This window comes from Panicum hallii, chromosome 5 (genome assembly GCF_002211085.1).
Source record: "Panicum hallii strain FIL2 chromosome 5, PHallii_v3.1, whole genome shotgun sequence".
NCBI classification, from domain to species: Eukaryota; Viridiplantae; Streptophyta; class Magnoliopsida; order Poales; family Poaceae; genus Panicum; species Panicum hallii.
In genome coordinates, this window is record NC_038046.1 from 1,397,256 (window position 1) to 1,414,033 (window position 16,778).

The 16,778-nt window shown below is 42.4% G+C and overlaps 2 protein-coding genes and 1 pseudogene across 8 annotated transcripts; all 3 read right to left on the minus strand.

The window, feature by feature from the left end:
• Positions 1-1,126: 1,126 nt before the first annotated feature.
• LOC112895235 (crossover junction endonuclease MUS81-like) lies at positions 1,127-8,820 on the minus strand. 4 transcript variants are annotated; one of them, XM_025963172.1, is made up of 15 exons: positions 8,366-8,820; positions 7,541-7,617; positions 7,336-7,414; positions 7,080-7,166; positions 6,882-6,995; positions 5,639-5,771; positions 4,985-5,060; positions 4,671-4,771; positions 4,428-4,573; positions 3,920-3,977; positions 3,129-3,287; positions 2,302-2,381; positions 1,894-2,128; positions 1,707-1,797; positions 1,127-1,540 (listed from the first exon to the last, which is right to left on the minus strand). In XM_025963172.1, exons 1-15 carry the CDS (start codon positions 8,599-8,601, stop codon positions 1,533-1,535), a joined length of 1,680 nt encoding a protein of 559 aa, XP_025818957.1. In that variant the 5' UTR covers positions 8,602-8,820; the 3' UTR covers positions 1,127-1,532. The 4 variants fall into 4 exon arrangements, with proteins under 4 accessions (XP_025818957.1, XP_025818956.1, XP_025818955.1 ...); XM_025963171.1 differs by having other exon boundaries at positions 1,711-1,797; positions 4,428-4,570; positions 8,366-8,817; XM_025963170.1 differs by having other exon boundaries at positions 1,711-1,797; positions 8,366-8,817.
• Positions 8,821-10,186: 1,366 nt separating this feature from the next.
• On the minus strand, positions 10,187-15,001 carry LOC112891833 (crossover junction endonuclease MUS81-like). 4 transcript variants are annotated; one of them, XM_025958812.1, is made up of 11 exons: positions 14,615-15,001; positions 13,444-13,541; positions 13,245-13,304; positions 13,056-13,147; positions 12,804-12,946; positions 12,640-12,712; positions 12,196-12,354; positions 11,400-11,482; positions 10,947-11,181; positions 10,764-10,850; positions 10,187-10,582 (listed from the first exon to the last, which is right to left on the minus strand). In XM_025958812.1, the coding sequence occupies exons 1-11, from the start codon at positions 14,818-14,820 to the stop codon at positions 10,463-10,465; spliced, it is 1,356 nt and encodes a 451-aa protein (XP_025814597.1). In that variant the 5' UTR covers positions 14,821-15,001; the 3' UTR covers positions 10,187-10,462. The 4 variants fall into 4 exon arrangements, with proteins under 4 accessions (XP_025814597.1, XP_025814598.1, XP_025814596.1 ...); XM_025958813.1 differs by having other exon boundaries at positions 13,287-13,328; XM_025958811.1 differs by having other exon boundaries at positions 13,245-13,328.
• Positions 15,002-15,469: 468 nt separating this feature from the next.
• Positions 15,470-16,314, minus strand: LOC112894538 (annotated as a pseudogene).
• Positions 16,315-16,778: the final 464 nt, after the last annotated feature.

The window sequence follows — 16,778 nt, forward strand, 5'->3', positions numbered from 1 at the left end:
TGTTTGGACGCGTCCCCGCTGCGCCAACTGCCAAGCTAACCTTTGTTTGGCTTTGGTTGGAGTCGGGCACGGTGGCGGGGCGCGGATCAGCAGCGCCTATCAGTGGCGCTACGGGACGGCCGCGTCCGCTTGGCACCATTCGCCCAAGCGGCATGGCGTGCCGTTTTTCCCCCGTTATTCTAGGGACATCCCGTTGTCACCTTGTGCAGCTGCCCTTCTGCTCCAGTACAGTACTCTCCATCGCAAGTGCTAGTACCAACAGGCAACAGGTTCCACTTCCTGATTATACTAAGATCCTGTTTCGATACATGCACTAAATTTTAGGTCTAAAATTTAGTCTATTAGATGATCCAAACATACCAAATATATAGACTAAAGTCTAGTCCATTAATCCTTAAAACACATCTAATTTGGTCTAAACCAACCTGCAAACTATGAAAAGACCAAACTACCCCTCACTATGCGCACGTAGGCACAACAACAATATAATCCAAGGGTAAAAAGAATATTTCTATATTTTTATGTGTCCCACCTAAAATTTAGTCTATGGATCCAAACAGGTATGGACTATCACGTAAAATTTAGTCCTAGGCGATTCAAAGGGAACCTAACTACTACTGGAGTAGATTATCATTTTGTATTACTGATATATAGTCTATGGTTTAGGAACAGAACTTCTGACGCGCTGCTCCGCGAGAGGGGTGATAGAACGGAACCTGATTCTGGTGCACGTATGACGGCCGTATCAGGCGATGAAGTTAGCATCCGTTGCCACTTGCCATCCGAGTCCTCTCCTCCCAGCAACCATCCTTTCTGGAACCGTTCCATGAGAACACAGACCACCGGCAAGCACATCGCCGTAAGATTCACGCATGAATCAAAAGTTACCGAAAGCACACTTCTACCTGATCATAGCTGGAGAGCCTCAACCAACCAAAGATGACCCAAACAAGAATCAAACACCGACCAGACAAGGCGCCGACCATGAATTGGTCTCGGCACATGGACGAACCCATAACCCTGTAGGCAGCTGTGCATGGTCCGTAGCTGCAATCTTTATGTTACCCTGTCGACTTCCACTCGAACAAAGCCGAGGCAACAAGAGACATCACATAGTCCAAGCGACTGAGTAACAGATATTTATATGCCACCTTATTCCATGAGCAATCCCATATCGTACGATCCAGTGACCACATAAGAGTACTCTAAACAGGACGTAAAACTATGCTAATACCTTTCTTAGTAGTGACTACATTACATCCTCTGAAACTCCCGGTGTTCGATGGCACCATTTGCTTCAGAACATGAAAGCCTTGCAATTGAATAACTAAGGCCCTAAGGGTGCTCGTGAGCTATACACAAAAGCTGGAAACCAGATCACTACGACGGCGATACAAAAGCCAGTTATGCCAGTCTGAAACTAGTTCCGAACATTCCGTCCATCGCCACAGAAAAGCTCGAAGATATTTCGGCTTGCTCCTGCATTTACCATCTTGCTCTTGTTTTTCAACATCTCCTCTTGTGCATGGGTATCACCATCCTACAACATTGTAAATGAAATTTTGAGTTCATAGAAACGAGCTGAAGTATTTTGCGATACACAGCACTGGAACACAAAGGATATGAAACGTAGTACAGCAATTTGTTCTTAGTATGAGTAGCTTTTCTGATTGTAAATGAAAACAAAGAAAAAGAACAGAGAGGACCTACAAGTGCGGAGTATGCCTGTGCCAGAAACAAAGGAGTTGGATATAGCTCTATAACAGCTAGTGCAGCTTCTTCTGTTACTTGCGGCACCTGCATTGCATGCACAATCGATTATGATACTTTTGCATCCCACTAAATAAACCAGCTGGATAACTTTCATGATGGGGGCAAATATTGCCCAGTTACCTGCATAAGTTGAAGGGCAAATATTTCGCTCACTGTTGTTTTCTCAAGATCACAGCACTTCCTCTTAAACTCATCATAGGTTGGGCAAACATGAGGAGTTTTAGCATAAGTTGAGAAGTTTATATCATAGTATTTGATTATTGAACGTGTAAGATGGCCATATCTCCTCTGAGTATCAGCAAACCCACTGGTTCTCTGAACATCAAACCCATCGAGAATCTCAGTGGTGAAACAGCTGAAAATAAATGGCAGGGAGCAATTAAAAAGCCATGCATCTGGCACTTCACTTTGGTAGTTAAATAAGTATAGACATTCACATATAAGTGACAAAAATAACAATAAGATGTCAACAAAGGGACAAATGTACTAATGTTCAGCATAACATTATGACTTGAGCAGTATACATACGCTGTTTTAATCCTCTCTGGTGCATCTGGATGGTTTGGATCACCTTCAACAAGATATATCAACTTCCTTAGCCCACATCTCTACAAAGATGCAAGAAACGAAAGTACCACATGATGTCATGGCTAAAATAAACAAAATGGTAATTCCTGTAAGTCCATTAACATGGACAGCAAACATTTGTCTGTGAAAAAAGATTCGGAGTCTATAGAGTCACGCTTAAATCACCATACCCTTTATCATATCATTGCCTAGGATGAGATACTTTATGCTTTTAAGTTCACAAAGGTTAAAAATAACCTCCGTAAAGGTTAGAATTGGGCCACATTGGACTGGCCAATAACATTCGACAGATGCAAAGATGCAACTCCCTGAAGTGATACACACCTTGTTAATTCAACATTTCTTTATATTCACAATATATGATGCTATAGTCTCTGAATGACTGCCGCAGTTGCCTCCAAGATCATGGCAGCAAAAGCACATATATGATTTAAACATCAATCTAATTGCAGCATAGGTAATTCAGTGATGAACAGAGCAACACATTTTAGTCCCAAGCAAGTTGGGGTAGGCTAGAGATGAAAGCCAACATAAGCAACCAACAAAAAGGAAAAACTTATATTATAAAATAAAAAAAGGCATTAATGATAGTAATAATTAGTAGGGGTCTACAGCCTAAGTGAGTTTGCCACAACAACCAATCAGGATTATCACAAGATCTGAGGCGTGCAATATTTAACAGTCTAAGCTGAAAGTACAAAGGAAGAAGGGAGTGAAGGCTCAAGGCTTATAAGGACATCTGAAGCAGATGAAAGTTCAGAAGGTACCTTGAGCCTTAATTTCTGATCTCTGTATCTGCTGTCTGCAATTGAGCCATCTAAATCCAAAACCTCTTTCCTTTCAACAATGAAATCAAGAACATACTCTGTGTGATCTTTCCTATGACGAGCAATCCAAATACCATCACCCACAGGTAACTTTCTAATCTGGATGACAAGGTTGAAACTGAGAAACTAAAACCATTTTCTCTAGCATATTGCGCAAACAGATCAATCAAGCATTGCACCTTAGCCTTTTTATGTTGGAAAAGAAAAACAAGGATATATCCAATAGGATATATTCTGGACGTTCATAAGAAAGTTAAAATCCATTGGGTTGCAACTTTGTCTACAATGTGACATGAGACACTGATGCCACCTCGAGCGTAAGGAAGCAAGCACTGTAGGCTGAAAGCAGCAGAGCAGTTGGGACAGACAAAAACTCAACCAAGTGATCCTATTATTTCCGTCAATTTTTCCTATAATTTATGCCATCTGTCTAATTTCCAGACTTTCTATTTTTAGTCAAATGTTAGTTATTTTTCAGAATTTTTGTTAACTTTCAAAGATCATTGAAACTGATGAAACTTGGGTTCAAATGGCATATTTTTGAAACACGCTATGTAGTAGATGAATAAATGTAAGGGAAGGAAAATATAGTGGCAAATGAAATCATGTCTCAGTTTAGTGTAATATATTAGATATCCCTAATTAGTATGACTATTTACCTACTTTCATGTCTATGGCAGAGAGAAAGTAGGATATGATGAAGACCGTGCATAACTCTGATCCCTACTAACCTCTACAGGCACATGGATCTGTGAACAAATGTTATCAGCAACTTTTCTTGAACGAGACCTGCACAAAAAGGTAACATGAGAACCCAATTCCATGCGCAGCAAATACACTGAATAGAAATCGAAACAATGACACATCCAAAAAATGTTTTGCAGCCATAATAGTGTTGGCATATGGATAAAGATACTGAAAAGGAATAAAAAATTACAATTTTATACCTAATAATCTATGAACCTATGGAAGTCAGGTCACATATCAGAGTTGTGTGCAGAAATAGTAGAGTAAATCACACCAGTGATACCAACAAAACTTGTGACATGATTATAAGCATTGCATAAGGTAACCTTCCTTGTGATAATTTGAATGGGTTTAGAAAAATATGCAGCAAGGGCCACTTTTCTCTTAGTATTATGCATTGGGTGAGATATCCTACCTGAAGATCAAAGATAGCTACATGTCTACAATAGTAGATACAGTTTTTCTTCGTGAATAGGAAATGATGATACAAACCCGAATTTTTCACGATCATCCAGTATGAACACAACTTCATAACCATCAAGAAATTTTTCATTGGATTGACGCGGTGGCATAGCTAGCATAGGCTTGTCTGTGAATGCAATATCATTGTCCAGCATATTGAATTTAGCAGGACCCTGCTGGTAGAAGATAAAAAATAACAGTATGTTTCGATAGAAATAGTTTTTTAGAAAAAAGATATGCTGACAAAGTTTTTGCACCAAAAGTCAAACATACCATTGTACTAGAAAATTGCAGCTCAAATATTCCTTGGGATGATAGAGGAGAAACAGAAACTGGGTAATCTGGCTGTCCATAATCTGTAGTTGGTCCCTTGCCTATAAAGAAATGTAGGAATCAGCTCAGAACTATCTAATGCAAGCATAGTGATATCAAGAAAACAGAACTGCATGATTTCAATTTTGGTGGTCACCCCTTTCAGTAAATTCTTCAGAACTTGAAACTGGTAGCAGAATGAATTGTAATGCAGCGGAACAAAAATGCAAACATAGTTCTATGAGTATGCAATATTAACAAAAATCGGTCAACACCTTTGAGAAGAATGTTTTTTCTACAAGGTTCTTCTGAATCTGAATCACAGCAAATGATTCCTTCGTCACAGTAATTCTGCACATGATAAGCGAAACCATGAGTCAGAAATGTATCACGGCATCTAGCATGATGGGAGAAAATATGCCATAGTAGGGTTTTCCCCTACTGTATCAGTTCCAAAAAAAGAAAGAATGCCAGTAAGTTGAAGAAATACCAGCTGAAATTATGCAATATTTTTAATATTATATTTAAACTACAAGTGTGAGTAAATCTCGAATAACAGTATCATAGGAATGTATTGCAAGTAACAGAAGCTCCTTACAAATTGGAAAGCTTTTGATCAAGTATAGGAATAGCTCTTTGGCAAAAAGAATTTAAACAATTGAAGTTACTTTTCCTTGTCACATTATCATTGAACCTACAAATATTCTGGTAGAGCATGTGAGTATGCAGTGTAAATTGACTATAAAAAGGCTATGCACTTTGAATTAATGCATAATATTAAGCGTTGCTCTGCTATTAAAGTTTGAGAACTGAAAAACATTTTTATTTGTGTAAGGCCAGGAGCCAAGATTCTTTGAAATGGTTCATTTTAGCTAGCTTAACATTGTCAGCGTGGGGGGAAAACACTGTTAGAAAATGGCAGGCCTTACAATAGTTTGAACTTGACTTGCAGCAGATGCATTGTGAGCATTGGTCATCGTTAAAGGCCCTGCAGAATCATCTAATCCCGATCGTGAAAGGCAATCACGAGCAGTGCTTTCCCCTTCGCCAGTTAACAAATACCTACAAAGTTCACCAAGCCAATGCCAAGCTATGCTTAACATCTCAAAAGAATGTTGATGCTTGATGATATAAAAAATTAAAAAAAGCAGAACAGAAGATACATGACATACAAATTGTAATAAATTACAAGAGACAATTCTCCTGCTATTGCCCAGGATGAAACGCAGAAGGAAAAGATCAGTGCACCAGAGGGAGATGACTAAAAGACTAAGATAGGTGAGAATGGTAGGTCTCAAAATCATGCTGGCCATGCACAAGGTTATTAAACACATGTTGCACAACCATATTGTTGGCTCTACAGGTGCAAAGGGCTACGGAATAGGTTAATTGACCTTTTTTATCTCTATCTCTGTAGAATTGATGGAATGGAGTAATTAACCTTAACAGATATCTTCCCATTATGGGAATCCCGTAGCATTTTCAGGAGATTAGAGAATATTAGGCAGCCTAATGTACATGATAAAATCAAACAGCAAACGGCCAATATATCTGCTAGCATACAACATCACTTTACTTTGTTAACATATCAAGTTTCCTCACATCAAATAAAAAAATCTGCAAGTGCATTGATGTGATAATTTCAAGCCCTTGCCCCTTGCGAGCAATCTGGGTGCTTCTTAAACACTGTTTTAACAGTGGGAACATTCTGATGAAAAAGCAGTAAGGTTCATGCATACAGCACAATAAGCACCGATATCCATCAATCCTTAAGCCCATCCAATCATCAAAATATCCTTTCAGAAACCTCTTCTTAAAGAAAATGTTACTATTTGTAGTTAGTGTTGATGCCACAGTGCACTATAATGCAGCAGTCAATTGCAGAGACCAGACATACACCTATGACATGTACTTACAACAAGTTCTAGGGCCCTGTTTTTCTGCTACAGCATCTCTTACATCATGAGGGTCTATGTGTAATCTTTTTTATAGGCAAGTATTTGTCTTGCCAAAGAAAAAATGCAGAATAGGTGCACGGAGCCCACAACATTGCTTCATCAATGACAACAGTTAAACGTTTGTGACTGCATTCTCTAAACTCAACAAGTCTTCATCAAAGAAAAAAAAAGGTCATATGTTAACACAGACATGAAGATGAGACTAGTGTATTACTCAGCTGGACTACGCCTCTTGATGACAAGTCCTTTAGACATCAATGTCTTCACGCAGCTCCAGCCAGTATACCAGTCCTTCCCAAAACTCTGTTTTGCTTTACTTTTATTCGGACTGCTCAAAATAGCAGCTACTTAATAATGCAGTGAAAATAGCAGGTGTTATCTATGACAGCATAAATTTACTTCAAAACAGTACCCGATCGCTTCTCGTGACAGACCGCTGGCTTCGGCAGCATCAATAAGCTCTTGTTTCATCATAAATTCTTTACCTCTAATCTTTGCCCTGTACAGAAAATCAATTGTTATATGATCTCTTCCTGAAAACTTAGGTATCTTTCTCCTGACTCCTACGACTTAACATCATTATTTGGTTTATGGAAAATATATATATTTTCTTCCATGGGCCTAAAAAAGGAGGTCAAATATTAAAATATATCCCAGATTAATCATACCTGTGGAGTGTGATCAGTATTGCGTAAGCAGCAGTGTTCTTCCTTGGCAAATAGCACTTTGGTCCTCTTGTTTTCTTTCCTGTAAGAAATAAACAACATGTTTCAAACTTCACATAAGAACATGAATGGATAGCCTAGAAAAGGAAGATTTTAAACGACATATAGTCAACCATATAAACAATTACAACCTCTCCTGCGACATTACCTTTTACGGAAGATAAGTCCTGACTTGAGTCTGCAAAGAACCCTTCCATATGCCTTAAGAGCCACTGCCCGACACCCCTGACAACAATTGATGGAACACAACATAGATTGATACTTCAGTATGCAATGCTACATTGGAAATGCCGTATGATACAGCACAAGTTCAAATTATAGTGCTAATGTAGCATAAGGGAGAAATCAAGCTCAAGCATGTCAGACCTATATCATTATATATAACATTAACTTGCAAAAACTTCAACCTTATCAGAAAATGGTGACCTACAAATCAACTATGTTTACTGGGGGAAATCAAATCACAATGTACAATACACCTTGCAGCCTAACAAAGATTATAGTGTTATTGAATATTGCAAACACAAATATGTGATATTACATCCCAAGATGTGAAAATGACCAACGAGTTCCTGAGATGTTGGAAACAACCAGAACCAGGATGAGTCCCCAGTTCAGATTAGCAAAATGAGCACCACTGCATGCCAAAACTACAACCTAATTCATACGACTTATAGTATCCAAGTGTTAGAACGGGGGATGAGCCCTTGATTTGATTAGCTAAATGAATGCGCCGGCATGGCAAAATAACAAAGTACATCACAGGTCTTACAGTATCCACTATTAGGGGCCAGAAACAACATAAAACAAACGTTCTCTATCCAATTCCAGTTTGAAATGAAACATCCTCACCAACACAAGGCATCCACTCAGCACGAAACAAAATCAAACAAACCCTTGCCTCAATGCAGCATTTCACACCCACTGGTTGGGGAGCGGTGCGAGGGGACACAAGCAGAGAAAGCAAACGTACTTGATCTTCGAGAAGTCCCTCAGCGTCTTGATGGGCTCCTTAGCGGCACAGAGGCTCCGGTTGGCCTTGACGATCGTGAGGTAGTTGTTCTCCGAGAGCCCGTCCGGTTCCTGCATCATAGCCCGCCACTTCTCCAGGAAGAATCGAGATAGCGCCTCGTTCTCCGGGTGTTGCACCTTGAGCTGCTTCGGCACCGGCAGCGCCGGCTTCGCCTGCTTCGGCGCCGGCGGCCGCATCAGCGAGGATTTGGGGCTCGGGGTGGAGGGGGATCGCGGGATCGGGGATTAGGGTTGAGGCAGCGCTGGCTTCGGCTACTTCGGCGCCGGCGCCCGCATCAGCGAAGATTTGAGGCTTAGGGTGGAAGGGGATCGCCGGATTGGGAATTGGAGGTGAGGCTAGGATTTGGGGGTTTTGGAGTGGGAAGGAGGAAGAACCCGCCATTTGGGGTGGTTTCGAGGGATTTTTGAGTTTTGCGGTCGGGTTCTCTCAGCGACTAAAGTTGAGTTCGAATTTTCACATGCTAATTAGTAGAAGTAAATATAATTAGTAGGAGTAAATATAATTCAATTATAAAATTAATTATATAGATGAAGGTTAATTCGCGAGATGAATCTACGAAGCCTAATTAATCTATCATTAACACATATTTACTGTAGCACTATATTATCAAATCATAAACTAATTATGCTTAATAGATTCATCTCTCGCAAATTAGTCTCCTAATTAATTTTATAATTAATCTATATTTAATACTACTAGTAATCATTCGATGTGATAGTGATTTTTAATTCGTGGAACCAAACACCAAGCTTTGATAGCTCGAGGGATTATTCATTCACTTCTCTGATCGTTGCAAAGCTGGGCTGTTTTAAGCCCAATGTAGAGCAGACCTACTACTTGGGCTCAGGTCGTACTTACAATGTTGATCAAGGCGAGTTGGGCTCAATGCTTTTTCTACTTCTTCCACGCTCAAAATAAAAGATAAGATTGTCGCACCGCTAACATTAGGGGTCGCGCGCGCGGGTACGATGCAACCTGTCGCAGAAGGCCCAGCTACGGTCCGCCGCCGCCCGGGCTGCCGGGGTTAGGGTTTCGGGGGGGGGGGGACGAACGCTGGCGAGGGGTGGGAGGTGGGGGAGCGACCGGCGGCGTGGCAGCAGGCGGTCGGGGTGGTGGTCGAGGCGGTGGTTAGAGTTAGGGTTAGGGTTTCAAGTTTCCGAGGATGAGGGCTTTCATGGCAATAGCTATAGGGGGGAGGTCGGCGGCAGCGGCTTGGTTGTGGTGGTGGTTCGGCCGGCTGGGGGCTGGACCTCTGGACGGTTGCCGGCGGCGGGGCAAGGCCGGGGTCGAAAACCGGTGGCGCGGCGGTGGGTGGGCGGGCAACGTGGCGGCGGCAACCACCGGCCAGGGATGCAGACGAGGGGCGGGGGAGGCACGAGGAAAAAGATGAGGAGAGGCGGGGGAGGCAGGGAGCCTTTCGTGAGGTTTCCGCTCCTGGTCGCACGTGTGACTGGGAATAGCCCCCTATCGGACAGATCTACACTTTTCTGTGAGGAAAGAGAAATAACATTTAGCCTTCATGGATGTTGGATTTTCAATCGTACGTCTGCTGCCTAGCGCTTTGATTATATATTTATATGACAAATATATCAGTGCCCAGCCGCTAGTACAGTCAGTAATTTCTACAGATCAGATACAGATCATTTCATCATATTATCCAAGCCTAACTTAACGTTGTGGCAGCACGGCAGAGGCTTCACCAGAGATAATCAAATCTCATGTTATCCAGTCGTTTTCCATGCAAATAAAAAGACAAAGGCATAAATAAGAAGGAACATCATATAATCCAAACACTGAGCAATAGATGCTCCACATGATTACATCTTGTACAACCTGGAGCTACAGCACAAAGATACTCCAAACCAGAGGCGCAACTAATTACATGATCTGAAGCGATCAGTGTTTGCCGAACCATTTGCCTTCAGAACATGGAAACCTTGCCATTAAATCTCGGATAAATAAGTAGCTAGTGAGCTACACAAAACATGGCCACCAAGATGGTGACATACAAAAGCTAGTTAAGTTGGTCAGTCGAAACTAGGTCTGAAGATTACATCCATCACCCCAGACAAGCTTGAAGATGTTTCTGCTAGCCCCCGCGTTTATCACCTTGCTCTTGTTCTTCAACATCTCCTCTTGGCTACAGATGTCACCTTCCTTCAAAATCAGAAAGGTAAATTTTAGTTCACAGAAATGTTAATGCATAATATGATAGTACTTGAACACCAACAGCTATGGAACACGCTACTGATATTTGCTCCCATGATGAAGCAAGTGCTGCGCTACCTTGTAAGTTTAACGGATAGAGTACGGATATTAGAAGGAAGAGAAGACTTACAAGCATAGAGTATGCCCTTGCGAGAGATAAAATAGTTGGATAGAACTCTACAACAGCCAATGCAACTTTCTCTGTTACCTGTGGCACCTGCATTGCATGTATAATCGTTGAGGATAATCTTGCATTTAACTACAGAATCAATTGAAGCAGCTGGCTAACTTTCGTGAAGGACCAAGTAATAACCTGCATAAGTTGCAGAGCAAATGTTTGGCTCACTGTTTTCTTCTGAAGGCTACGGCAATTTCCCTCAAACTCATCATAGGTTGGGCAAATACGAGCACTTTTAGCAACACTACAGAAATTTGTGCTGTAGTAGTCAATTATTGATTGTGTAAGATAGCCATATGTTCTCTGGGTATCAGTGTACCCACTGGTCCGCAGAACATCAAATCCTTCGAAAAGCTCAGTGGTGAAACAGCTGAAATAAATAAAATGGCACAGTTATTCAGTTAAAATGCCAAACATCTTATGTCTTAAATACTACACGTGAACATGCACACCACATATTTGCAAGGGAAATAACAGTAAGACATATAACAGAGAAGAAAAAGGTGCTTTTATTTCAAAAAAGAAGAAAAAGGTGCTAATGTTCAGGCATAAAGTTTATCACTGAGGTGAAATGAGCAGTGTTCATACGCTGTTTTAATGCTTGCCACTGATCCATTAGAAGTGTTTGGATCACCTTCAACAAGATATATGAGCTTTCTTAGCCCGCAATTCTACAAAAGCACAACAGGCAGAAGCATCTCATCATATTGTTGCCAAATTAGAGATATTCTGCTAGGGTAACTTAGTAAGCCCTGAGAGTCCTTCTACAAGGACAAAAAAAGAAAAAGAAAAAACGTTTGTCCTGGAATAGATTTGCAATCTACGGGCTAAAGCTTGTCTTCCAACCACGCCTTATCATCTTGTTGCCCATTAGATGACCAAATAATAATAAGAAAATAAATAAAGATTGGACACAGTCCACAGCAGATCAATTTGAACAGGCATGCAAGCATAAACCAGACAGATGCAGAGAAGAGAGCTTTGAGGTGGAACATTCCTATCATATTCAGCATTTCTCTACATAGGCCAACATCAACTGTAGGAAAAATTAAAATGCGTCTACATTTTAATGGCATCACTACCATTTTAGTACAGTAAAATCCAAACAAGTTACACTGAATTCTTTGACATAATGTTAAAGATGCTTCCAACATAATGCTGGCAAACACACACATGATTTAACAATTACTTTAATTGCTGCATACATGATTGGTCCATGAACAAAATAAAATGAACATTTTAAGGTTTGTTGCCACAACTACGAATGGAATCATCACAAGAATCAACTGAGAAATGGAATATTTAACAGTTCAAACTGTGCAAAGAAGGGGTAAATGAACATCCAAGGTTTATAATAACAAGTCATTGCAAGTTCAGAAAGTACCTGCAGCCGTGATTTCTGATCTTTGTATCTGTTGTCTCTAATTGAGCTACCTAAATCTGCAACATTTTTCCTTTCAACAATGAAATCCAGAACATACTCTGTAAGAAGTTTCCTGTGACGAGCAATCCAGATGCCATCACCTACAGGCAAACGCTTAACCTGCATGAAGGTTCAAAAACAAGAGTCAACAACATTTTCTGTGGAACATAACACAAACAGATTAATATAAGCATCGTTCAAAAGAACAAACCCATTTGAAACATCACCAACAGGCTTGTGTTCTGGATATTATAAGTATGATCAAACAAGTGCAAGGTTGTCAACAACTTGACTCAACAATAACAATGTGTGTGATACCATATAATCAATTCACCAGTTTTAAGAATCTAGGGAAGGTTAAGCAGGACATAAAGAAGATTTAGTCGAAGTCTGTTTATAACTAACCTGTACAGATACATTAAACTGTGAACATATGTTATCAGCAACTTTTCTTGACGCAACTTTTCTTGAACGAGACCTGCAAGAAAAAAGGTAACAATCATGATAACAAATTCTGATGTGTTTCAACATATATAATTCTTGTATAAGTAGGATACGATCATACAAACCCGAAATTCTCACGATCATCCAGTATCAAAACAACTTCATAAGCTTCAAGAAACTCTTCATTGGACTGATGAGGTGGCATAGCTAGTATAGAATGGTCTGTTAATAAGTAGTTCTTGTCTAGCATATTAAATTCAGCAGAACCCTGATGGAAAAAAAGTGAACAATCAATATATTCCAATTGAGAAATAGAAAATGTACTGTACAGATGCACAGGGGGAGGGGTGGGGTTCTACATCAAAGGTCAAACATACCGTTTTACCAGCTGATTGCAGCTCAAATGTTCCTTGGCATCGAGGAAGAGACTGAGCAATCTGACAGTTCAAGTTGGCAGGAGCCTCCTTTCCTGCAAAAGAAGTATTGAAATTATAAGTGAAAAGAACAGTAAAGTACACTACTTTTATTTTGGGTAGTATACATCTAAATAGCAAGCACAAGGGTACCAGGAGAACCAGAAGCAGCAGTTTTCTTATTTGGCACGCAACCTTTGGTCCTCTTGGTTTCTTCCTTGTAAGAATAAACAGCCGCTTTCAATTAAAAAAAAACGCTTTTCAGACTTCAAAGATGAAGAGAATGGATGCTTGAAAGAGAGAAGGAAAGTGGTTTTCAAAGGGCATGCAGTCAAACATGAAAAAGACTTACCATTATCTCCTGCTACATTACGTTTTGTAGGAGATAAATCCTGGCTAAACTCCGCAAAGAATCCTTTCATACAACGTATGAGCCATGGTCCCACACCTCTAAAAAATGATAGACAAAAGACAAAAATTAATACATTTTAAATTTTTTCCAAAAAACAAATTAATATTTTACAATGCAACACTGCATCAGAAAATGTCTCGCAACCAAAACAACAAATTTATAGTTATATGCAGCATAAGGAAGAAAACAAGCATTTCAGACTGACATTTATGAATAACATTAGCTTGCAAAAAAAATATGCTTACAAAAAAATAGCAGTGTTCAAATGTGATATGTTACAGGGAGAAAAGGGAGAGCGTCAGGGGAGGTGATAAAATAACCAAGAATGTAAAAGTTTCTGAACAATTTTGCTGCAGTTTGAAGCACAGACTGGCGTTTTGACTAGAAATGTTTCATATATTTATGAAATAGCCAAAGGCTCTGGTGACTTATGTCTCCCTATTGAACATAAAAAATCAAAACCAAAATCATGAAGTTCCACATTAACCCAAACTCCAAAGTAGTGTTACAGAAATCACATGGTTGCAAGCAAATTTCAAGCTGGACTGCAACCCGAAGCAGTTTAGAAATTATTTAGAAAGTTCAGGACTGTACTACTATATGGCACCTAGATTATCCGTTTCACAAGAAAAAGGCTTTATCAACAATGGGTCTCCAAAGTCATATTGCACATTGCAACTTGCAGCCTAACTAAGGTTACAGAGTTACGAAACATATGCAAAGCACATTTCTGCAATTACAGCCAAAGACATGAAATTAAGATTGACCACAGATCCTGACATTTATTTTTGAAAGAAAGCAGGAGCTCTGCCATTTCATTAAGTGTAAGCAACCAAGTTTTACCAAAAAAAATGAAAAAGAACTGACATGTCGAAAGCAACCAACTCGTCTGCATCCAAAGCTCAGTTCTCCACATTCAGAAGGCGCCAAAGAGAAGCCTACGACTACCGGTTTCCATCTAATTACATCTCGAAATGAAATATTCTCGCGAACCCAAATCCTCCGCGCCAAACAAAATCAATCAAACCCCAGTCTCACCGCAACAATCACCCCAGCAACGGACAAAAAAAAAAGAAAGGATTGGAGAGGTAAGCGGGCAGCATCGGTGCACTTGATCTTGGAGAACTCTTTGAGGGTCCGGATGGGCTCCGTGGCGGCGCAGACGTTGCGGTAGGCTTTGCCGAACGTGCGGTCCAGGTGCTCCTTGAAACCGCTCGGCTGCTCCCTCATCGCCAGCCGCTTCTCGTGGAGGGCGCGTGCGACCTCCTCGTTCTCCGGGAGGCGCACCCTGAGCTGCATCGGCGCGGGCGGCGCCATCTGCGAGAGCTCGAGCTTCTGATGGAGGGGGGTTGCTGGATCGAGGGCTAGGGTTTGTGATGGAGAGATTGCCGGACGGGGAACAGCTCGTGGTTCGACCGTTCGAGCGATTTGAATTTTGCGATCGGGGGTGCTTCGAGTGCTATGCTTTTGTATTGGAAAAATGGGGATTTATTTTCTACCCTCACATCGTCTTTGCCGAAATTGCAATGTGAATCCTGAGTTTATTTGATTGCAGATCTGGGCTGGGCTGGGCTGTCCTACTACAAGCCCAGTGAAGAAGAAGAGCGGAGGTTTATTGGGCTTCAGTTTGACTGCAAGCCCAGTTCTGCTTAACTAGCCATTGGCATTTGTCCTCTCATCAAAACAAAAGAAAAGAAAAGCAAAGCCATTGGCATTTCAAGACGAGCGACTAGTATGATCAGCCTTGACGAAGCCACAAGGGGTGCACAGCTAGCTCATGGATGTTACTCTTTGCAAGCCGAGCATAATTCAGTTGTTCAGGTTTTGTTAGACTTCAATCACTCTAGTTCAAGTCGTCGACTAAAGTAAAGATTTCTTGGCTAATTATCTGAGTTTATTTCTTGACAAAGTAGCCGCCGCATCACACTGAAACATCCATCTTCTCCCTCAAAACCTCCATACCATGTTAATTTGGGAAGGTGATCGGGTACACAGGCTGCATGTCCGGGTAGAAGAGCCCAAAGTTTTTCTCCGTCGGATCCCCCGGCTTCTGGTTCTCGTTGAACATGGCAAACATGTACGTCTCCAGCACCCCGGGCCTCTTGGGCGTGCCCCGCCGGACGTGGTCGATCGCGGCCTGGTTGTATCTGCGCGCGTTGTCCACGGTCGCCGCGAACCCGCCGGCGGACGGCCACCCGGTCTCCCACACGACGACCCTGACGTTCGGCGCCCCGGCCTTCTCCAGCGCGGCGTAGATGGCGTCCACCATGGCGTCGAACAGGTTCGTGTAGATGGCGTCCAACATGGCGGCGCGCCGGTGTCGGCCAGGAACCGCGCGACGGGCACCATGTACCGCTGCACGTCGTGGCTGAAGACGCCGCGCGACGGGGGGTAGGAGTCGGCGATCACGTCCATCCTGACCGCCGTGGACACCTTGATGCTGATGGAGAGGCCGGCCGCGACGAGGGCTCCGTGCACGTTCCGCATGGCCGGGAGGACGACGAACCCCGCGTTGCCGGCGGGGACCTCGTTGCTGACGGCGATGTACCGGATAAGGACGTCCGGGTAGTAGGCCCGCACGTTGTCGTGGACCCAGACGATGGCGGCAGCGCGGCTGTTGGCGAGGCTGCGGACCGCGCCGACGCCGCCCACGCCGAGGATGAGACCGATGCCGCTGCCGGGCAAGGCGGCGAGGGTGTCCTGGTCCGGGCGGAAGATGCGCATGGCGTGGATGTTGTGGGACTTGTAGAGCTGCACCACTTCCGCACGCGGGGGCAGGTTGTCGACGGTGATGCCGTAGCAAACACCGTGCGCGCCTGCGGCACGAGACGGATCAACAAGTAATAAGCTGCATCAGCATTGCTTCTTCTTTTTTTTTATCACAGAGATCGATCGAGATGTTGTAGCTCGGTCACTTCTACTTACGATTTACCTTACATATATAGCGCTGCCGCTGCTCTTGAGGAAGGGCTAGCGTTTTACCTTCTTTTATCAAGGCGGTCATCGTCCGACCAACGACATCAAGATTTTCACCCGGAAAGCACACCGAGAGGAGAGAGTAGAGGGGAGAGAGTGACGCCTTCAAAAAGGTAAATGATGTCCGACGACGTCACCATCACCGGCCCACATGCAGACTCTAGACTTTCGCCTGCACCCCGCTCCCTCTCCAAAGCCGAAGGAACCGCCGGAGCGTCGTCACGAAGCTGAAGAGCGCCGCCACAACGCAAACCGGGACAACCTACCAACCACAATGTCACCGCGGGGAGGGCAACCCC